The sequence below is a fragment of the Brassica rapa genome, chromosome A08 (genome assembly GCF_000309985.2).
Source record: "Brassica rapa cultivar Chiifu-401-42 chromosome A08, CAAS_Brap_v3.01, whole genome shotgun sequence".
Lineage (NCBI taxonomy): Eukaryota > Viridiplantae > Streptophyta > Magnoliopsida > Brassicales > Brassicaceae > Brassica > Brassica rapa.
In genome coordinates, this window is record NC_024802.2 from 14,106,856 (window position 1) to 14,130,347 (window position 23,492).

The window sequence follows — 23,492 nt, forward strand, 5'->3', positions numbered from 1 at the left end:
CTTCTTCTTTTGTGGCCTTTTCTTTTTATATATAAATTTTGAAATTCTAGTTAAATCATAAAAAGATTTATTTTCTGTTCTACACTTTTATTTATCATTTAAGATTATAACTTTTAATTTATGAAAGATAAATTTTTTAATAATTAATGTAAACTTAAAAAAAAATTATATGATGTAGTTATTTTTATCATCGATTAGAATATGCATAAATAGATAATTAATATTATTTTATTTATAAAAATAAATATATTTTAATTTTAATTTATATGTTTAATTTTAAAATGACAAATAATAAATATTCTAGATGATAGCAAGTCAATATGCTTTTAGTTGGGCCTTCCTAAAGTATTGGGTATGGTACAGATAGTTGGGCTTTGTAAACTAAGAAAGAAGAAGTTCCAAAATAATTAAATCCAAAAGCTCTTCCCAAAGAGCTTGGTTGTGAAAACGCCAACTGAGATTTCTCCAAAACGCACCCATTGCTAAAGCTTTCCCTGCGTTTTTACACCAACATAAACATTGATTCGACATTTACAATGAGAGACTGGTTGCTAAGAGTATTCTTTTACCTCGCTGTATCGAGCAACTGTGTAGCTAAGCCTTTTCTTCTGTGGGAAGGTGAGACCCAAATAGCTCTAACTCCACAAACAGCCGGTTTAGCTTCTTCTTCACATACAATGGCTCTGTTGTCTAATCTATCATCTGATTCTGGACATCTTTTTGATACTTCTCTTTGCAACACAATGTCTCCGAAATGAATGGTGGTTGAAGGCGATGATCTCTTTTTCTTTAACTGTCTTTTATCATCAAGAGGAGCTATGATCTTAAATGCTTCCTTGATTGGTTCTGCAACTAGACATCCAGAGATCCTCTGAGAGGAAACAAACAGATAAACCTGCACAAACAAAGTAACTCTTGAAAACGCTGTGAAAGTAAAGAACTATACATAGCACACAACAAGCTAGCTCTTGAAACTCTTCTTGTGATTACAGTGCTAGTCATAGACATAGAATCACAATAAGTCAATGTCTTCTTCCTGAGGTTGATAAGTAAAGCAAGTGTTTTGTAGCAAGTACCAAATAATCATGTATGAGCTATGGAATCTATACAAAAGATTTTGTTAAGTCGTGGATAAAGACTAAAGCTACTCATTACCTTACAATGTTTGTGAAGAATCCAATCCTCACCAAGCACAACCTCCATCATCTTCACAACCTCTTGCACCTGAAAAATGCAAACAATAACCCATTAGATCTTCAAAATGAAGGAACCATTACATGAACCAGCGCAACAAAAACTGTGAAAAGTATGAACCTTGTTCCTATGTGCAGGAGAATCATTTTCCAACACCATAGCAACACGGTTCTTGTCCAAAGAAGGTGATGTGAAGGCTCTCTCGTTCTGCCAACCCTGAGAAACCCAATTATAAAAACCGAAACTTTATCAAACAACCTCTACAAAAAAACAAAAAAAAAACATAAAAACTTTGATGGGTCTTAACGTCACCTTAAAAGGGATTCCGTTCATATAGTCCTTGTGGAAGCTTTGGTGGCTCTTCTCATCCAACTCATCTCCAGGAGCATACGTAGCTCCACACTCTACGCAATATCTGAGAAGAAAGTCAGATTGGCCCAGCTCTAAGTGGAACTGAGTATAGCTACGCTTCTTGTTGAGTGTTTTAGGTGCAAAGGAAGGTCCTTTCCTCGGTGGCTCCTCGATTGGTTCCTTAAGCACTTCACTTCTGGAGTGCCACCAAACATTTTAAGAGAAACCCACAAAACTCGAAGAAGCTGAAGAGAATCAAACCACAAAAGATAGTTCCTTTACCCATCGGCTTTGGGAGATCGACGCTCGTAGGTGTTGACGATGACGTTCCGATTATTCTCCCAGGCGGTTAAGCCATCGTCTGTTTCTGGTGTTACTGAGGCGGCGATAGGAGGCGAAGACGAGGGCTTGAAGAAAGAATTGATCTTTGGTTGCATAGCTTAGTGAGATTCAATTGTGCTTAGGTCCCTTTCCTCTTCTTCTTCTTCTCCCAATTTGGCGGCACAGAGACTTTTTTTTCTTTATAATGGTTTACCGCGGAAACGGTTTAAGTACAAATTGGCTAACCGGATTGTATGTTTGAAAAGTATAGACTATAGAATTTGTAATGTTGTTAACCGGATCTGAGAACCAGATTGTATTAAGGTCCCTTGTATTTATCAATGTTGTTGTACCAACACTACAGCTTTGATATGAATGATGTTGAATAATGTTCATGTATATACAGTAAAAACTCTATAAATTAATTAATAATATTGAGACTTTAATATTTTATTAATTTATAAAGATTATTTCTAGGAACTTTAGTATTAATTTATAGAGATTATTAATTTTATTAATTTAATTTATAGGGCCTTTAATATTTATCAGTATTGTTGTACCAACACTACAACTTTGATATGAATGATGTTGATTAATGTTCATGTATATACAGTAAAAACTCTATAAATTAATTAATAATGTTGGGACTTTAATAATTTACAAAAAAAATTCATTTTCTAGATTATTTCTATTTTAAGATATATTTTTCTAAAATAAATTTTTTTTTATTATTTTAATGTATATACATTAATTAACATTTTGAAATTCGACATTTGTATTAATTTTACTATATTATTTGGTGTATATAAAATATGTTTCAAAGAATTTAAATGTGTTTTTAGATATAATTTTACTAAATCTCATCAAAATATATTAAATGTTAAGACAATACAAAGATAATTCCATGGTTAATATAAAATAAATAATATAATGGTTGGTTTGTACTTATAAAAGATGTATATACATATAAATTATTAATTTATAATTTTAATGGGACCACATATTTACATTGGATTTTTTGAAAAGATATATATTGTCTTATTATTTTATCGATTTGTGTCATATTTTGAACCGGTCCAACTTGGGACCGGAGAAATTTATTAATTTATGGTGTTTATTAATTTATCGAATATTAATTTATTGAGTTTCTACTATATATATATATATATATATATGTACCCAACTACATTAGAAGAGTAACAAGTGAAAGTGAATCTGTATTGAAAGTGAAAGGAATATATTTTCGGAATCATACAACTTGTTAACTGCTAAATCCATAGCTAGAGATATTATCATGTTCACAGGACCATAAAAAAGTCAAACGGGACATATCCTATACCTTGAACGGCCGGCATATCAAGTGCAGTCTTCAACCAATTTGTACAAGTCCACAATCTGAAATAACAAAGTAGAGTTACTGTTTAACCCAAAACATAAGTGCAGCATAATTTATTCACACAACACAAAAAAATGGTATTCAAGAACTAGACACAAAAGGGGTATACACAAAAGGGGTATAATTAAGGTACTCATAGAGAGTTTGTAGTAGGACAAGTGGCTTACATTAAACGAAATAAGTGATGATTGATTGTGCACTAAGTTTACCGTGGAAAAGTGATGAGGTCAATGCCCTTTTTTTTAAAAAAGTGATGAGGTTAATATGTTGATTAATTAATAATTAGCTAATTTTAACTAGTTTTCTCTAACTAGAAAAAAAAAGATATAAAATAAAATAAAATTATGATCAAGCATATTAACCTATGCAATGTGTTATAAAAGTATAACTAGATTTTGACTCGTACAACCATGTGGGTATTTATTTTCACATTTATGTATATATATATATATATTTTTTTTATTTACATAATTAGTATATATTTTTAATGTTATGCATATATTTAAATGTTTATATAATTATTTTAAATATAATAATTTTATAATTTTCATGATGTAAATTAATTAATTATTTCAAATCATCACATATATATGTTGCTTATTATTATATATTTGTTCTATTGAATTTATGTTTGATTATCAAACCAAAATTTTTATGCATGAAACAACATATTTAAAAATTATTTTGTATTTAATTTATTATGATTCTGGCCGTAATCCAAAGCGGTATATTTTCTTTAGCAATTTTTTTAATGTTTATTCATTTAAGATAATAAATTATTGTATATATACAAGTTTAAGATATATTAATTTTTATATATGTATTACTAATGTTAATCCGTTCTGCCAACATATTATATTTTTTAATATAGATGTTTTATATTTATGAAAATAAAATATATTAACTTATCAATTTAAAATAATTTTATAGTTCAATATAATGGTTTTATTTTAAAATGATAGATATTATTATAAAATAGATAAAACATGACATATGTTTTTTTCAATTACGAAAGATAACTGAATATACATATTGATGTATAATTACGTTTCGTTACTAATTACTTAATTAGTGAATATATATCTATATATATATATATATATATATAGTTTTTGACAGTTAAATCTTGTTATAATCTTTTTCAACAGATTTTTTAGAATTTTTAAATATATATATATATATATATTAATTTTTAAATTAAAAATAACAAAAAGTATTATGATTAAAGTAGTTAAAAGATTAAATATTATTAGCATTAAATAAATACATTTAATTTGCTAAATAATAGGCCAGTTAAAAATATCACACATGAAAAATGTCAAGACTTCTATTTTAATAAATAAGATATGTTCTTTCAAAACCAAAGGAAATCAAGGGGATAGCTAATTTGTTTTGTAAACAAAAAATAAATATTGTTTGTGCGAAAAACTTGTATGATCACTTCCATTGTTTATGTATCTGTGTAAAGAGATTTGGGGATCAAAACGGTAATCTCATATACACAAATAGCGAATTTGGACATCCGAATGGTAAATAATCCTAACCAGGAACTTGTTTGAGAAGAAATAATGGTCCAGCATATTAGAACATTTCTATCCATGGGAAATTGTATAGACTCTTTTCTATGCAATTTGATAGAAAAAAAAGATTGAATAGTTATAAGCTTATAATTTTACAAATGTATTATAGGGTTCTCGTCAATTTTTTCTGAATATCTCATTTGAAAAAAGCTTTTCGTTTTTTTTTCATGAAAACCTTATTTTAAATACTCCTCATATAAAAGTTTTAGACCCATGATGTTAGTTCAAGAAATTAATACCAAAATAATACAAACTACTCCCTCTGTTTTTAAAAGATGCATATTCTAGATTTTTCACATATATTAAAAAAACTCATTAAATATGCATTATTTTTTGTGAATAACAATTTTCCATAATTTTTAGCCAATAGAAATTCAATAAACACTATTAATTTTTTTGAAACTTACAATTTTTCATAAAATCATACATTGAAAAGATAAAAAATGTATCTTTTTGAAACAAATTTTTTTTCTAGAACATACATTTTTTAGGAACGGAGGGAGTAAATAAATATTTTTTATGAAAAAGTAAGAAGGGACGAATAGAGTGTTAAACGAAAAAGGATAATGTGTGAATTTATTTGATAGAAGAAAGAAAGTTTGTTCGAAATTGACAAGGAAGTGACAAAGTGGGGAGAATGGGCAATGGGGGAATCGACACGTGCGTAGATTCTAAGTGAAAGGCTAGGTATCACGTGCGCCCATCATTTAGCATGTGACCAAATGAGGAAATGAGCAATCAGAAACTGACATCTGTCAAAATTCAGTAGAAAAGTATGAGAGATCACGTGCTCCCATCATTTTATCCATTGTCTTCCCAAACATTTGGGGACCTTCTCTTATTGGACATCTTTTGACTTTCCTTCTTTAGATTTCGTCTTGTTTGAGATTTACATTTGTATTTCAGTATGGCCGTGTATCTATATACATCTTTTGACATTTTTTTCTTTCTGAATGTATTCTTTACTTATAATACGATATATATTTGTATATATATTTAGATAACTTAGTTATCCTTTACTTATGGTGCGTTAAGATTAGTAGCTTAACACATGGTAATTCAGCCATGTCATAGAGTCTAAACAAAAGCTGGTCCCGGATTTAGACGAAGATTAGGGCATTGCCCAAACTGTTATCAGTTAAAAACATGTTTCTCACTTTAACCTTTCTCAATTATTATTTTCCTGTTAACTTCCAATTTTTTTTATTAATTTCCCATTTAAACATGTGGTTAGATTTTTAACTTGAGTTTATTATGATTAATCAATCATTGTAGTTATCATCATTAATTTAACGTCAATGTTTTTCAAAAGAAAGTAATTAGTACTTTAAAAAAAAAAATTGGTGAAATGTTGAGATGTAGTTACTATTCATAAAGCACGTATTTTCTTGTTTTAGTGAAGACTAGTCGAGAAACTGCTATACTAGAATGCTGTACATAATTGATTGTAAATTTTTCGACTGTCGATTTATGTGTGGTAAACTATTTGTCTTCTTTACTATTTCATCTTTGAGAGACATGACTCAAGCTCATTCAAATCACAAAATGATACAATTTATTAAAATGGCTCTAGCTTGAGACCACCATACATCGACCAACACAGAACAAACCCACAACAGTAAATAAAGCAAAGCAAACGCCTGCAAGTATATCTGGAGAATCAAATTGACCCAGTTTTAATTTTCATATCGGCTACTACATGTCTCGGACATGGAAGACGTTAGGGTTCTTGACGACGATATCATACATATGAATGGAATTGAACTTCGAGAAGTCGCGAGGGAGAGAGATGAGATCAATCGATGTTCTCTTGTGGAACTGGAGGAGATGGTCGGCGTTGTCTCCATTGTAGTACCTCTCCCATCCAAGACACTTCAAGATCCTCTCAAGTGATTTGTACGAAGAGACAACCTCGCTAGTCGGAAGATGGACAAGAATCTTCCTCCTCATACTCTGCTGCTGGCTACCACCTGAGGAGGAAGATTCCGACCAATCTCCTCCGGATTGGTTGTAAGGATTCTCAACCAGCCTCATCACTCCATTCTTGTTGAACACCCACACACCAGACATTGTGATGATAAATGTTTACGAACTAGGGTTTCGTGTGTGGATTTTTTGTTATGATTGCTCTTCACAATGAGCTTGTTAATTTTGCTGAGTAGAAGGAAACTGTATAGAAGGTTATAATATAGAAGGAAACTGTAAAGGGGTCATTTCAAGATTCTTATAAATATATATTATTTATTAGATAGGACTGATAAATATTTTATGATTATATTTATTTATATGTTATATTTAGAATTCCAGAATTCTCGAAAGGGACGAATCTTATCCATCAATTTCCACCAATGTATATATCACATTTGGACACAAAGAATAACTCAAATCCAAAAAAATTAAAGCAACTGTTCTTATTCGGAACCAGATGTAGTTTAAATAATATTTGAGTTAAGAAAATAATTTATCGTCATATTTGCGACGTAAGCATTGCCGCAATTTTTTTTGTTTGACTAATCTATGACTATTCCGTTTTGGATTTGGTATAGAGAAATACCGGCTGTTTTTTTTTTTGTAAACTAATACCGGCTGGTTTTTGTTAAATAAGCACTTGCATCTAATCTATACTCCTTTGTTTAATAATAGCATTGCCGTAAATTTCTATGGAGATTAACTGAAAGGATATAAAAACTGAAGACTATTATAAAATTTCTATATGCAAATTATTGAATTTGCGTGCTAGAATATTAGAAAACCCGTATTACACCTGGCTATGTATATAAAAATAAAAGTATTTCATTTGTTTGTTACAATAATATAAAATTATGGGTCCACATACCCCTGATAAGGAATTAGCTTTTCATTTGGAATATATTTTTTCTTTCGTTTCTGTATTTTGTGTGTGGTTAATTTCTTTATTTTCCTTATGTGGAAGAATCATCGGTAGGATTTTCACAAAAGTTAGATTCTTGTCGTAATATTATTTAATATATAATAAATTATATGAAATTCAGATACTGCAAGACTCTTCATCTAGTTTGCATGAGCTCACTCTTGACGTAACATCGGTTAGCTAAGATCCAACTTATTATTACGTAACCAAAAGACCGTTGCACTTACAACACTCTTATAATTTGCGAGTTTATTAATTAGAAAACTATCAAAATGTAAGCTTGGGTAATCATTTTCCACACAAAATACTAAAATTATGAATTTGGTTACCCATATCATACAAAAATAAACAAATAAATCGTAAGAATGTGAGATATTATATATATATATATAATATGTATATATATTGTTTGAAATAAATATCATAATATTTATATTCTTTCTATAGAAATCTCTGAAAAGAAATGACTATTTTAAAAATAAAATTGTTGTTTGTGAGACAAATAGTACCAATATAATTGATAAAGTTATGTGAGTATTTCTTTAACCATCAAAAGATTTAATTTGAAAGCTCCTGAAAGTAATTTATTGCTCCTAATATATATTTTTCTTTCTGTTCAGTTATTTCCTTCATCTTTATAGATCCTTGCCCACATATGCAATGTGATAATGACTAGCTTCAACATCACAATATTCAGTTTAAGAAGGGGGTCTAGTATATAACATTTATTCTTAATAATGCAATAGATTCTATTAGTATCTTTAATTATTTTTATAAATTTGTGAAAAGATTGACATTAATGAGGAAATAAGGGAGGTGGGAGCGAAGTCCCTCGTGGGAGATGATGCCAAGCCACGCCCACTCACTCCTCAGTCCTCATTCTCTTCAACACTCAACACAAAGTTCTAGTTCCTTTGTTCCTCTTTATAATTTAGCCCTTGTAGGTCCATCCTAAGTTGACATCTATATTGTACCACATGACGTTGCTCGTGATATTTGTAATTTATTTTGTATTACTTTTTTTGTTTTTTGCTAAATACAATGAAAAAAATTTGTTATCAATTTTTTTTTAATGTACGTGAATCTGATAAAGAATATATAAATTACTGACAATTTTATTTTTGCTAATTTAATGATCAATTTATTACCGTATTTAAGATAGAAGTTAAGCTATAAAATATAATTATATTTTATTATTATGGCATTACTACGAAACAAGTGTTAAAGTATTCTATCAGACGAAGAATTATTTGGTTTATGTGTCTAAGGTCACAGCCCATCTCAGCCTAAATCCAAACCATAAAAGGTTGAGTGTTTTTGCCGGAATATGGCAGTGTGGAACCCAAGTTTATTGATATTAAATATGATCATGCTTCATGCATCTTATGTTAATGTAACTATATAGATATTATCCGTTTATCGCTTGCTTTTTTTTTTTATCGCTTGCTTTTTGTTATTGTCGTGTCAACATCTTAACTGTAAAATTTTACAAAACCAAAATAGAAACTATTATCTTTGATTATTTGTCTATAGTTTCTAGAGGCTTCACATATACGTTTTCCAAGTGTTCAGAACCTGTGATTAACATATATATGCATAATTATTCAGTTGGATCTATAGCTTTACTGGCATTCTTCTTCTTTTTTTCCCTTTACTGGTATTCTTGTTAGGAAAGATATGCTCGATTGGTGCCATGTCACTTACAACTTAGAATAATTGTCAAGAAAATGACATCTCATTCACATTTTAAATCTCTACATTACTAGTTTTGGTAAGGCCCCTTTTGGTAATTACACTTCGTTATTTATTATTAGACTATACATCGAATTTGATTCGAAATTAGTGAGCCGCCATATTTCAAGGATCCTTGAGAGTTCTGTAAATTACCTTTTCGGGTTTTTGTTAGAATATTTCTGTATATATTTGCATGTGTACTATATATCAGTTAAAGTTTAGTAATGATGATACATATCTGATATCTCAACAAGTCATAAACTAATTAGCATGAATGACGCATCACGTTGAGATCTTGAGATTAAGGTTAGATAATACACAAATGAATATTATATAATTTCAGAGTGCAAGATATATCATTAACGCCTCATTTATGAGCTAGGTACTGTATTCGTAAGATAACAAAGAGAATATGAGCTCCAAGTTGCCAATTAGAATAATTGGTACAAAGCCGCAACTTTTTAATATTCGTGTTATATGTGTAAAAGACCATATATTTAGAACATAGGTTCGACACAGTGCCGTCCCAATATATTTTGTGGCCTAAAGCATAATTATAAATAGTGGCTTATGATATTTAATGATATTTTTATCAACATACTATATATAATATAACAATATTTTATTTCTAAGAGAAACATATTTTTGTTTAGTCCTGCATAAAAAATTTAGATGAATAGTAGACTATTAATTGATATTGTACTTATATTGTTTAGAGTTTTTAACAAATAATAAATCACATTCGTAGTTTCTTGAACCATTATTTTTTTTTGTTAAAAGGTTTTAGAGAAAAATATTTTTGAACCATTATATTCTAACATTAGTTTCTTTCTCACATACACCTTCAATCACATTACATTTTTCTTTACTTTCTATAATTTCATATGCAATGATGGAGATTAGAAAACCCCCAATGATAACAAATGGTTATAAATAGTAAAGATAATAGAAACAAAAGAAATAACAAATCAGTTGTCCAAAACAAAAGATAAATACAGTGTGAACATAAAATAAAAACAGAGACATTTAAAAGTATAAGAAAAATCACAATACAGAAAAGAAAATACTTAAACTAAAAAGTCAAAACCAATATTTTTAACCACTCAACTATATTTATATTTTGAAAATGTGGCCTCAAAAATTATTATTTTTTTTGTGGACTGAAGCTCTTTGCTTCATCAGCCTTATGGAAGGCACGGACCTACTTCGACAAATAAAAACGTTTGATTCAATATTAGATAAAATACTGAGAAGAATATAATATATTTTACGTTTTTGGATGATAATATATCTAAGTGACTAATACATGTGGCATTAGCCATACACACTAAAAATTCGTGTATGTTAATTTCTCCATCTAACTGTTGATCTATTAAACACATAAATTACAGCATTAAATCATAAAAAAATTAGTGTATTCTCTTTCACAAAAAAGAAAAAAAAACTATGCTTCAAAATTTACAGTTTACAAATCGAGATGAGTCTTGAAGAATGGTTTTATGAAAAACAAGAGGAACAAACATAAAAGGAATATACGGGAAAAAAATAGCAGGAATAAAAAGGAATAGTTATTCTTTTTCTCAAATTTAACAAGGAATAATTTTGTCATTTAATTCTCTACAAAAAGGAACGAGAGAGAGAATGAGAGAGAATGAGAGAGAATGAGAGGAAATTATTATTCCTTGTGAATGATGATTTTTTATAGGAATGTTAAGGAATGCATTATTCCCCATCATTCCCCGGTCACCATTCATATGTATGAATGGTGACCAGAGAACGGTGAAGAATAATGCATTCTCTAACGTCCCTAAAAAAATCACCATTCACAAGGAATAATAATTCCCTTTCATTCTATTTTTGTAGAGAATTAAAGAACAAAATTATTCCTTGTTAAAATTGATAAGGAAATAAGGAACAACCATTCATTTTCATTCCTGCTATTTTATTCTCGAATATTTCTTTTTTATTCGTTTCTCTTGTTGTTTCCCGAATGGTCACGAGTCAGACCCTTAATGTCACAAAATCTTAAAGCACTACACTTGGACTTTCTACCACAACATAAAACCTCAAGACTGCACTACATAAATAACTAAAACCAACGTAAAAACAAAACACACATGTTAAAGCCTAAACTATCTAACGGCCAAGTCTTATTACACACTAAAAATAGAAGAGTGGACTTAGCTCACAGTTCAGATTTAGCACAAAAAAAGAGAGTAAATCTCTCCTTTAAACCATTCTTTTACAACCTCCTCACATCTTCTACATAAATACCAAACGTGTGAAGCCATTTAGGTTTAGCTTTTCACTAGAACACACAAGATGGGTCTCAATGCCTCCCTTTGTCTCTTCTCCCTCACCTTCTTACTCGTATTTTTCTCTACGGTCATTACAGCAGATAACATCACACAAGCTTTTGAGAAATACTCCAACTTCAGCACCATGAATGATCTCTTGATCAAAACCAAGCTCACTATACCCATAAGCAAATACCTGACCATAACCTTACTTGCTGTTAGCAATGAAGCCATCACCCCTATCATTAACAGATCCGACGTTGAGCTCAAGAACATTCTCATGAACCATGTCATTCTTGATTACTACGATGAGATGAAGTTTAATGGAATGAAGGAGAAGAGCATAATGCTCACTACCTTATACCAAACAACCGGTTTAGGTGAAGAGATGAATGGTTTCCTCAACTGTACCAAATCTAAAGGAAGAGTTTACTTTGGTTCAGGAGTGAAGGTTTCACCTTTAGTCGCTGAGTATGTCAAGGCGCTGTACCACAACCCATATAACATGTCTATAGTCCAAATTAGTATGCCCATTGTGGCTCCTGGACTCAGCCTTGCTATTTTTCCACCTCCACCACCACCTGCTCCTCCGGCTCCGGCTCCCTCTCCCATGAATGCTGCAAAAGCTCCAGGTCCTCGACCAGCTGATGAAGACAATGCCTCAGATACTGATGTTCCAAAAGATACACCTGCAACAGAAACAGCGGAGGTTGATTCTCCAGCTCCTACTCCAAGCGCAGATAATGAGAAGATTGAAGCTGCTGATAAGGCTGGGACATCCTCTTTTGCTTGTAAGGCAGGTTTGAGCTTTGATGTTGTTCTCTTGCTACTATTGTTTGGTAGCTTTGCTGGTTTATAAGTTTGGAATTAGGTGATGGGGTTTGATGACAATAATGGTAGATGAGTAAAAACATTTCTTCTGTAGTTTTTCACCGTTTGAAGTGTAACATAAACGCATGCAAATGTGATGTTTGTCCTGTTGAATTTGTAACAGAGTTCTAAGTGTGTTATAACATAGTTTAACCAATGCAAAGAATAGCAAAACAAGGGCCTGATCACAACAACAAATAAACACTTCAGCATCGGTTTGGTTGAAGCAACGAGAAGAATCAAACTAGCCTTACAAACGAGTTAATCTCCCAGACTAAACAAATCAACAAGCCAATCATGCATTGGAAAATGACAAGACTGCACTTACAGCGCTCATACAGAAACAATAAGGTGAAGGTAACAAATCTGAAATTGCTCTTGAAATTGTCTTTTATGGAATCCTACTTGATTAAACTGAGGCCAAGGTAGAAACAAAGGACATAACCGGCACAAGAAGAGCCTCCTATTTGCAGTCTGTAGCAGTCTCTCATTTAATCTTGTTTATGATGTCCTCGATGACTTCTTCCATATCAAGAGCCTTCATTGGAGCAAATGGACGTTTCATCTCCTACATAATAATGAGATAAAACACAATCTTAATGTCTACTCACAGTAACTAACATAAAGAGTTTCTTAAAACTGATCCAGAGTTGATTTTCATTCACATATTGAATACTGATCCAGAGTTAATTTTCATTTACATATGCATACAAAAAACAAGCTGTGATATGAGAATTAGTGCTACCAATAAAACCTCACTCAAACGGAACAAGTTATACGCCACACAGAAAGGTGAGACAAATTGAGATTTGTTTTAATTAGAAACAAGAGCTTTACCAAAAGACTGATGAATGTTTGGCCACCTTCCTCCCGGATCTCAAAGCAACCCCTCCTTGGCTGTTCAAAAGAAAAAAATGTTAGCCAAGGAGAAGATTTGTTAATTGTTACCAAGCACAATGTGAACAATCATGGTTTAACACATTCCTGAATGGTGAAGATATTCAAGTACTGTAAAAGAATTAACCTTTTCAGGATTCAGAGTCACCGTGACGCCAGGAACAGCTCCTTCCAGACCTTCCTTCACCTGTATGGCTCTTGTCTTGAAAGCATTGCATTGTTTACTTCAATAACATAACAACAAAAGAAAATTTTCTCTGAAAAAAAAAAAAAAAGACATACCAACAAAAAAAGCAAATCCTATCTCTCTCATATGCAGAAGGAACATGACATCGTTAGAGTAACACCTAACAATGAAGCTTAAGCAAGACAAGAAACAAACATAAAGCAGATACTAAACTCCAGTTTCAGAAAGGTGAAAGACACAATACGAGCAAAACATAGAGATAAAGAAGCGTGCTAACTTCTTTTATCCAAAAACAACAATCACGCTGGTAAGAAAAACTATGCAGAATCAAAGTGAAACCCTAGCAAGCAGAGCAATGAGAAAAAGAAGCCATAGCTAGTACACAATGTTCTCAACATACAGTCACATATCATCAAATAGCTCTTGCTTCAATTTCGAGGAAAAGCCCTAAAATTTTGCTCTCAGGACCTCTCTATATTCTCATGAAATCGAAAATGTATAACACACAGTAGATGTTTTACCAGTGCTCGATAACAATCTTCCGCTTCGTCGAGTCTTCAGCCTCTGCTTCTTCCTCTTCCTTCTTTGTCTTCTTCTCACTCTCGGTCTCAGTCTCAACCTCGTCGCACTTCGAGTTCGGCAGTCCATGCTCCAAGTCACTCTCGACGAAGCCGCCGTTCGTCAAAGGTTTCGCCTTTTCTTCTCCATTTGCGTTTCTCTTCCTCTACGACATTGTACAGAACACACACACAAACTGTGTTTCGTCGAGACAAATCTCCGTTGTTCGAAAGAATGTCTCCCTTCTCTTACAGCTACTGTTTTGTTGTTTGTTGATTTCAACGGTTGCGATTTATTTATCTTGTTATTTTAACCTTGGAGAAGTAATTTAAATAAACGGTGGAGATTAACCTATATGAATGAATAAAGAGTTTTGACCGTTCGATTGACTGAAGGGAGCAGAAACGACGTCGATTATGATCTCAAGGTGGTATAAATGCACTGCCAGTTACTATTTGCCATTTTGCACTCTGCATTCATTCTGTGTTTTGCTTCTAACCGTTTTGGATTTAGTATAGAGGAATACCAGCTGATTTTTGTTAAGCACGCACTTGCATGATTGCATCTAATCTATACTCCTTTGTTTAATTGTGAATCAAGTCGGCTAGCATATGCAAACACACACCTAAAGTGATATAAGGTATTTAAAAGAAGCTTTGGGTTAAGGTGTATGGATGGACTGTAACAAGAGCACAGAGATTGTGGGATAGTGTGATGCAGATTGGGCTGGTTATAGAGTGGACATGAAGTCTACAACATGCTATTACACCTTCATTGGAGGTAACTTAGTAACTTGGAAGAGCAAAAAGCAAAAGGTGATATCATGTTCAAGTGCTGAAGCAGAGTATATGGCAACGAGGAAGCTCACTAGTGAACTCTTTGGATCAGAACCTGCTTGGAGATTTGGGCATAGAGACAACAACACCAATCACAATGTATTGTGATAATCAAGTGGCTATTCATATAGCATCAAACTCAGTGTTTCATGAGAGGACAAAGCACATTGAGGTGTATTGTCACAAGGTGAGACAAGTTGTGGAGCAACTGATCATATTGCCTTGCTATACAAGGAGTGAAGATCAACTTGATGACGTCTTCACCAAAAGAGCAAACACCAAAGTTTGTGAGTCCTTCTATCCAAGGTTAGGACTCATAAACTTGTCTAGTATCATGATCCTCTTGATCTTCTTGGTCATGAAACGTCTACTCATTTTTCTTAGTGTGTTTTTTTGTTCAACTGGGTTTTGCACACTAAAATTTTAATAAAGAATGTGTTCATGACTTTCCAAGCTTGACTATTCCTTATGCTCAAGCTAGAGGGGGAGTATCAAGAAGAAGAATCATCCATAACTACCTATCCGTGCTTAATTATTTCCAGCAAGCTATCTCCACGGTCACGGCAACTTATCTATTCGACCGTTGAAGACATGCAAATGACTTTAGAAGTTGTTCCTTCTCTTTTTACTCAAGAAGCATGTATGCTGTCTTTGTTTATTATTACCTTTTGTCTAGATCTAGATTAGTTTAAATATATATTGTAACCAGAAATCACAAGTTAAATAAAATTCTCCTTCTTTACTCTTTGTCTCTTTACTTTGTCGATTCACAACTCTCTCTCTTGTTCTTGAGCTTGAGCTGTTCATCTTGGTTACTTATTTTCTTTCATCGTGTTGGTATGTGGCCATGTTTATCACAAAGAATGTCTCCTTGAATGGATCTGGAGAAAAAATGACTGTCCTATGTGCAGAGAGGACCTGCCCTGACTGTGAGATATCAACTTCTTATCACGAGAAAACTAGTTTATGTATTTCCTTATGTTTTCTTATCACAAGAAAACTAGTTTATGTATTTCCTAATGTTTTCTGGCACTCTGTTTTCTTCTTCCTTGGTTGCTTTTTGAGGTAAACAATCATCTGATTTTCTATTTGAGTTTATGCTTCAGTTCTTCAGCTTCATTATATTTTGTTGAGATTGTGAACTCAGTTTACTCTCTGCATCTTGGAGTAAGCATTTTGCAGACGTTGTTCATTCAATGTAAACTGTAATGTGATTTGTGTTTCTAGAAGATAGTTTTCACTAGTATTCCTTCCTCCTCAGGAGGATGAATACTGTTAATACTTAACTTGAGAAGAAATACATTGAATTCTTTGTGTCCTAAATCTTTTGTCAAGATATCTGCAAAGCTGATCATGTATACAGAGAATGAGAGAAAACTGCTATCTGCTTTCATCAACTACAGGCAAGACTTCTGTTATGCCTATTTAAAAGAGATATGTTGGTGTTGATTATACGGCAATAGTGAAGATCGGTTGTTAAACTTCCTCCTCAGGTAAAGTTGTAATAATATTCTTGATGAACAAACACACAAGTTGAATGCAAGTTTAGGACTCTTAACGATGAATAAAGGTTTGGAATAAGCAAAGTGACGGTTATAGCTTTATCATCCCGTACATATAGTTTATCACATAAAGGAAAATCTATTTTCTGGCGACAATTCAAGAACTTGAAAGCTTCAAATGATTACCTGTATCATCTTCAATCCTTCTTTCCTTATAATAAGAAGTTTCTTTTGGGGAATTTATCGCTTGCTCCATGTGGTCAAGAATTTGAAGATGCGCTTGACGTCCATACTTTATAGCTTCACCAATGACATCTAACGAGAGTAGAGTTGACTTTGCATCCAACTGAATTGCTGTTATACCATTTCGTGTACCAGCAATTTTGAAATCCATTTCTCCCAAGTCATTTTCTAAACCCTGAAAAAATAAGTTATCTCTATGAACTCAACTCAACCAGAAAAAAAAATTGTATCTATGAGTTTCATCTAACCTCTAAATTAATCACTACATAAATTGAAGAAAAAAGTAAACCAACTTACCGATGTATCAGTTATTATACGGTAGTTCTCTAGCTGTCCGTTGGATGTCTCATCATCAGTGACAAGACCTATAGAGACACCTGCAACATGACTTTTTATAGGAACTCCAGCGTCCATCAAAGCTATACTACCTGAGAAGCAAAACCATTTTAGATATGAAGGTTAAGTATGAAGTTACAAAATTAACATGGCCGGTCCACTAGTCACAGCCCGATGAAAATTGGCTCTAGCCTCCAAATTTTAAGGAATTACTGTATTATACAGACATGCTTCTAAATTGCCAAAAAAAATTTAATAAGATTCATTTTAAAATGTTTATGGCACTCGAAATTTCAAGAACAGATAAGGAACTTAAAACATTAAAAAAATAGGCTAACTGTTAAATAAATATTACGCGTATGACGTATTCAAATTGATGGGTACCTCCACAAACACTTGTTGTCGATGAAGAGCCATCTGAGGCTAATACCTTTGAATTAAGGTGAATAGCATATGGAAAATTTCTTTGAGTGGGAATGACAGCAAGCAACGCTTTCTCAATAAACATTCCTACCACACATAAAAGAAAACAAAAGGATACTGAAAACTATTTGGAGACATATTGAAAGATAAAGCTGTGAAACTGTGGAACATACCGTCACCAATTTCGCGCCATCGACGTGAAAAAATGTCCATGATATGATTTGTACAAAATGGTGGAAAATCATAATCAACACGAAAACGTTTTCTCGGGAGCACGTCAACGCTTTGTGTTTCTCCAGGTTTACCAATTGTTGCAGTGCATAGTACCTTTAAAGACAGCCAGATTTGAGTAAGAGAAGACAAAATAATTACACTTGACGTCTCGTTCAACACAAAATAACCTGTGTCTCTCCGCATGAAATAAGTGATGAACCATGCAACGCATGTAAATAACCAGCTTCGCAGTGTACTGGTCTTATTTGGTGACTACCTCTCCCGTCAGATCTGTTGACGTCCGATTTAATTTCTACACAGTGTGCCTTCGACAAACAGAAATATGGTAAACATACATATTAGCTATATCAAAACAAATCCTTATCTACATGACTAACCTGCCCTAGAGCAACTTCACGTCCACTGTGATTTGATGATTGAGTTCCTACAAAAATAAAATATGAATGAAAAATGTGGAAGAAAGTATTAGTTAGCCACACACATTTTGTGTGTGGAAACGGATTAAAATCACTAAAAGTAGTGAAAATAACTTGTATCCTGCAAATTCTTGGAATTCGATGTCAACAGTTTAACTTTCTTGTCACTCTCATAACGTTCTCTCAGCTTTACTTGAGAGTCAATGCATTTGACGGCCTACACAAACAAAAGTAGAATGCCAATATATTTTTTAAAAAAATTAGCAAAAATATGTACAAAGAATTTACAGGATTTGTGTAACCTAGGTACCTCTAGCTGAGCTAGCTTTATGTTAGTTGCTAGATCGCTCTCTGAGATCTCACTAGCTACCAGGTCAGCCATGATAGTGTTTTGACGTGTACATACATATAGCAAGTTGAAATCACTTCTACGTTGCTGCATAAATATGAAATCATCAATGATGATTGAAAAATAAATTGAAAGAAAGATTGAGGAGGATACCGAAACTGTGTCTCAAGTTTACCTCGTCAATGGTGGGATTTATTATGATATTTTCATTAATCCTTCCAATACGGATGACTCCTATCGGTCTAGCCTGAGTGATATTCAGTTTCATAAGAGCAGCTGAAGTTGCAATAATCGCCATTAACTCAGCATCAGCTTCGTGTTTCCAGTTTGTTTTTAAAACACATACATTTACCTACAAACACAATAATTATGATCCTGAAAATGAAGAATTTGTATGTTAAAGTAACAATTACTATACCATAACGTTAGCGGGGAATCCTGCAGTAAATAATGGTCTTATCGATCTGTCAATGAGATGAGAACACATGATCTCGCGATCAGTTGGGTCATGAGATCTCCATCTTTCACCATATCTAGTCTCATCGTAGTAAACCTTGAAACAAAAAGTATCCATAACGAAATATCGTAGAAGATTAGTATATCCATATCCAAGTTAAAACGTATTTTTAAGAAACACTAAGATCTGAAGAGCCACCTTTCTTTCTTTTTTTTTAATGATTTCTAGGAAACCAATTAAGAGTTAGGTAAATTTAACGCACCTGTAAGAAGTTATCATCATTGTATTTGTCGTGGGACACGATAACGTTGGACCGTACTGTAGTGCCATCCATGTGACACAACATAGAACCGTGATTTTTTTCGTCGTCTACCATCTCCAGGTTAATTATGCTAGATCCAAGTTTGAATGCTTCAGTGACAGGCAGGTTAAGGGTGTTGAATCTTGTCCGCGTAGGCTGAGTAAGAGAAGAAAAATCTCTTCTCTTAGATGCAACGTCCCTCATCAGAAACTCAGCTCCTATACAGAGAAAATTAAAACCATTATAAGACAAAACCAAAGTCTTAATCAGAATAAAACTAAAAACCCTATAAACCAAATCTACAAATAACTAAAATCAAATAGTATTTATTCGACAGAAGTGAGATCGGGAATGTATCAAGGGACCTGGAGCGTGACGCTCCGGACAAGTTACTTTCGATTCCAAGACTATCAGTTGACGAGACACACCAATAGTTAGTCTTGACTTGATGCAAGATCGAAGAATAGACAACGCCATTTTTTATCCTTTCTTTTTTTCACTGGTAACACTTTCAATAAAATTCAAGCGATGAGTACAAGGGATAAACGCCCAAACTTTAAATAAGGGAGATTAGGGTTTCTATGGTTTTTTCTTTAATAATAGGGTTTATATAGGAATAAAATTTATGTTTATCCTCTGACGTTATTGGAATCAGGGTTTGAGAAAATTTAGGAAGTTTTAAGTTTAGGTGGAATTTGAAAATTTTGTTTGAAAATTGAAGATTTTGGTGAGAATTTATTTGTGTGATTATATTTAAAAATTCAAAGCGTTTGCTGACCAAAAAAAAAAAAAAAAAAATTCAATCGAGAGACTCCGTATTCCACCAATTCTCCTCTCTTCTCACGATCCTAATCTGTTTTGTTTCCCCTGCAAATCACCAACCTTTTTCATCTTATAGGGGCTTTTAGGGTTTCGTTTGTATTAATTAGCTTTGATATGCTCTCTCTCTTTCTCTCTTCCACACACACATGGTTTAAGGGGGTGGTCAAAGTCAAAGGTTAAGCAGCCGAGATCTGATTAAACGGAAAGTCACATGACATATATGTACCCTGAGACTTACCACCATCAAGCAACCACCCAATAATACATGTGTAGTTATCTCATGAACCTGATCTCCAGGATACATATGATATGAGCAACTAAAGGAATGTCGAGTTCCATATAAGACAGCAAGAAATATAGCATGAACTAACCATATGCCTTGGAAACTTAAAAATCGTTATATGACTGTACGTCCATGACTCATATAGTTTACTGCTTTAAAAAGATTGGTATAAGATGTTATGAGCTAAGATACAACTAGAGAAACAAAGGAAAGTCGATCATTAATCGACGGAACCGAAGCAAGCTGAACCAAAAAGTATGCACAAGAAGTTGATTTGGTTTTCGTGGACTACAAGAGATGATCCATCTCAAAACAAAACCAAGTGTCTATATAAGCAGTAGGATTAAGAGTTTTAATGACCTCTTTGTCTATGGCAGTTCCCGAGTCCTTAGTATAACATTGTATAGAAGTAAAAGGTTGTGTGACTTATTATAACTAAAGTTTTTGTTTATTGACAATGTACTTCCTGGTTGTGAATTGTGATAACAAGAACGATGGCAACGTTTCTACTAATTCAATTTCAGGACAGGGAATTAAAACCATAACCATAAACAAACATGATATCCATTTAACATATCGGGTCAATCCAGAAAAACCTCAAATAGAGTTTAAAGACATCTGTAAATGTAAAGAAACATCTAAAACGTTTGTTTGACAGAGAGAGAATGACCATTGTTTGCATCATCACATGGCCATTGGTTCAGGACCAGCAGCGTTGAGGATGTCTAACAAGGAGTTCTGAGGCTCCAACTCCTCATGCCAAAGCTGTAACTTATCCCCAGGGTAGAAGTTTCTGGTCACTCCCTCTGAGTTTATCTGTTCAAAAAGACATGAAAAGCAGTTTTGTTCACTGAGTTCCATTAGAGAGGTTATATATTAGTCTTAGCATCAGAGAGTTCTGGTCAGAGCGATATCATACAATGACAGTTCGTACGACTCCTCCACTGGCTCCATCACGGGCGATGGCTAGTGAAACCGCCTTCACAACAAGTTGCTGCAAAGTACAATAGCAAGGATTAGTTACAACAAATGTGGATTTGTGCGATTTTTGCATAAACAGAGATAAATGATCCGAACCGCCATACCTCAGCTTCTTCTTTGGTCATGTTTTCTTTCCAGGCCTGATCAAAGAACCCGTAAAGGTAACTCGAGCCAGAGCCTACACAAACACACACAACTCAACTATTTAGTAGCAGGAAAGATATGTATCATATAAAAAAGAGAGCTAAATCGAATACAGCTATGTCAAAACACAAACGGTTTGTACTTTGTACCTCCAATAGCAAACGGCTGCTCCACAACAGTTCCACCAAGTGGAATCCCGTAGATCTTCCCGCCTTCGTACTTATCCCAGCCACCAACTATGAGGCCAGTTTGCAGCATGTTCTGCCCAACAAATACATACAATGCTCAAGTCAACAAATCCCTATAATCATACAATAACGCACTGGAGATCTGAGATCTTAGGATATTATTATAACAGAATACATTCTTGTTGAGCACATGATACAGTAGCATTAAGAACAGGAACTTTCAACACTTCCATTAAGTCGTATATCAACCAAACGTTGTTTCTCAAGGTCACGCTTCCAAACAAAAGGTATCAGTGGTTCTGTACAGCATGTTTTCTCTACAAGAAAATAAAACAACATCCACATTCTCCACTCTCCAACTACTCTTAAGTTTAAGCTTCTTGTGAAACAACCAAACAAAAATGCAAGCTTTAAAGCAAAACTAGTACCTTGTTATTGTAAGCGAGCATCCTAATGAGGTTGGCAGAAACCTTTACAGTCGCAGGCTGTCCCAGCTGAATTCTGCAAACCGTAAAGAACCAAATCTATTAAGTCATGAAGCTTGCTCGAACAAGGGGGAATAATAAAACACTCACGTATGCTGGTGAAGGAAGTAACGGACGTAGTCAGAAACAACCTGAGAATCAGCAGCCTACAAAAAGGAACAAGAAAGAGCTTCGTGTTAATCAGCAAAACGCAGCCACAGAGTAAACCCCTAAGAGACACAAAGGAGAGATTACCGATCCAGAACGGCAGACGTAGACATTGTCAGTGAGCTGTGTGATCTTGTCTGAAGCTCGATTCGCTACATACATGCCTGCGCGAGTAATTATAACAAGATCCCAATTCCATCAGCTTTTCTCCCAAACAAACAGAACAATCAAAACACAGCTCCAAGTTTGCCAAAAACCCCTAAATTGAACTCATTGACAAAGCCAAAGACACGACCTTTATCGAGAAATACGATTCCTATTTAACATATCAAGAAGCTAAACTAAACCCTATTTTCCCAGATGATCCAAAGATATACGGAGGCGATGAAGCAGAACAGATCTCTTACATGAGCTTAAGGAAAGACTTAACGAAACAAAAGAAGAGAAATCTGACCGGTGCTGGTACGTGAGTCGGCTCCGAGGACGACGCCTCCGTTGTAAGTGACGCCGATGATGGTCGTCCCCATAGAGTGCGGCGCATCGAGATTAAGATCCATCGCGGTAGGATTCGAAACTTGTATGGGAAGAAAAGAATCTCTGAGCTGAGAGTTAGGCGACTAACAGTCCAAGATCACGGTGATGGCTACTGATTAGAAGGGAAGAACTGACTTAATCCCCAAGTCGGGTTCTCTCCTCTCTCTCTTTTTTTTCTTGTTCTTCAGTATATTGGGCCGAGATAGAGGAGACTGCCTTAAAGCCCAACACCTAATTGTTCTTACGAGCCTCATAATTACAAGCACGATACTTCTTCTTGATTCTTCTTTCCCACTAAGCAGGGGTGAACATTTTGTCCAATATCCGAAGCTGAATCCGAACCTGATCTAAAAATCCGAATCAAAATCCGAACCGAAGTAGCAAAATATCTAAACAGAATATTGAACCGAAATCTGAACCCGAATGGATATCCGAAGATAACCGAACATATGTATAATTAACCTTAGATTTCTAGTTTACATCTCTCATTTTATATAAAATAATTATATTGATACTGCACATACTTTAAGTTCATA

General features: G+C 33.5%; 6 protein-coding genes across 6 annotated transcripts; 1 reads left to right on the forward strand and 5 right to left on the reverse strand.

Annotated features, from left to right (window-relative positions):
* Positions 1-22: 22 nt before the first annotated feature.
* Positions 23-3,271, reverse strand: LOC103834613 (protein CHROMOSOME TRANSMISSION FIDELITY 7). The gene is made up of 6 exons (XM_009110683.3): positions 1,828-3,271; positions 1,507-1,741; positions 1,315-1,410; positions 1,156-1,224; positions 570-895; positions 23-494 (listed from the first exon to the last, which is right to left on the reverse strand). The coding sequence occupies exons 1-6, from the start codon at positions 1,980-1,982 to the stop codon at positions 341-343; spliced, it is 1,035 nt and encodes a 344-aa protein (XP_009108931.1). The 5' UTR covers positions 1,983-3,271; the 3' UTR covers positions 23-340.
* A 2,419-nt stretch (positions 3,272-5,690) lies between these two features.
* On the reverse strand, positions 5,691-11,258 carry LOC103835495 (flowering-promoting factor 1-like protein 1). Its single transcript, XM_033278011.1, has one exon. The coding sequence runs from the start codon at positions 6,910-6,912 to the stop codon at positions 6,538-6,540; it is 375 nt and encodes a 124-aa protein (XP_033133902.1). The 5' UTR covers positions 6,913-11,258; the 3' UTR covers positions 5,691-6,537.
* A 284-nt stretch (positions 11,259-11,542) lies between these two features.
* Positions 11,543-13,202, forward strand: LOC103834614 (fasciclin-like arabinogalactan protein 5). The gene has a single exon (XM_009110684.3). It carries the CDS (start codon positions 11,789-11,791, stop codon positions 12,620-12,622), a length of 834 nt encoding a protein of 277 aa, XP_009108932.1. The 5' UTR covers positions 11,543-11,788; the 3' UTR covers positions 12,623-13,202.
* On the reverse strand, positions 12,819-14,832 carry LOC103835497 (selenoprotein H). The gene is made up of 5 exons (XM_018653578.2): positions 14,827-14,832; positions 14,239-14,441; positions 13,658-13,754; positions 13,471-13,530; positions 12,819-13,201 (listed from the first exon to the last, which is right to left on the reverse strand). The coding sequence occupies exons 1-5, from the start codon at positions 14,830-14,832 to the stop codon at positions 13,121-13,123; spliced, it is 447 nt and encodes a 148-aa protein (XP_018509094.1). The 3' UTR covers positions 12,819-13,120.
* Positions 14,833-16,670: 1,838 nt separating this feature from the next.
* On the reverse strand, positions 16,671-20,718 carry LOC103834615 (polyribonucleotide nucleotidyltransferase 2, mitochondrial-like). Its single transcript, XM_009110685.3, has 12 exons — positions 19,738-20,718; positions 19,334-19,590; positions 19,033-19,167; positions 18,790-18,966; positions 18,576-18,701; positions 18,380-18,482; positions 18,227-18,273; positions 18,017-18,154; positions 17,789-17,942; positions 17,577-17,702; positions 17,154-17,284; positions 16,671-17,031 (listed from the first exon to the last, which is right to left on the reverse strand). The coding sequence occupies exons 1-12, from the start codon at positions 19,847-19,849 to the stop codon at positions 16,771-16,773; spliced, it is 1,767 nt and encodes a 588-aa protein (XP_009108933.2). The 5' UTR covers positions 19,850-20,718; the 3' UTR covers positions 16,671-16,770.
* A 252-nt stretch (positions 20,719-20,970) lies between these two features.
* On the reverse strand, positions 20,971-23,151 carry LOC103834618 (proteasome subunit beta type-6). The gene is made up of 8 exons (XM_009110686.2): positions 22,877-23,151; positions 22,510-22,586; positions 22,366-22,421; positions 22,219-22,291; positions 21,752-21,863; positions 21,563-21,636; positions 21,397-21,471; positions 20,971-21,293 (listed from the first exon to the last, which is right to left on the reverse strand). The coding sequence occupies exons 1-8, from the start codon at positions 22,977-22,979 to the stop codon at positions 21,162-21,164; spliced, it is 702 nt and encodes a 233-aa protein (XP_009108934.1). The 5' UTR covers positions 22,980-23,151; the 3' UTR covers positions 20,971-21,161.
* Between the last annotated feature and the right edge of the window lie 341 nt (positions 23,152-23,492).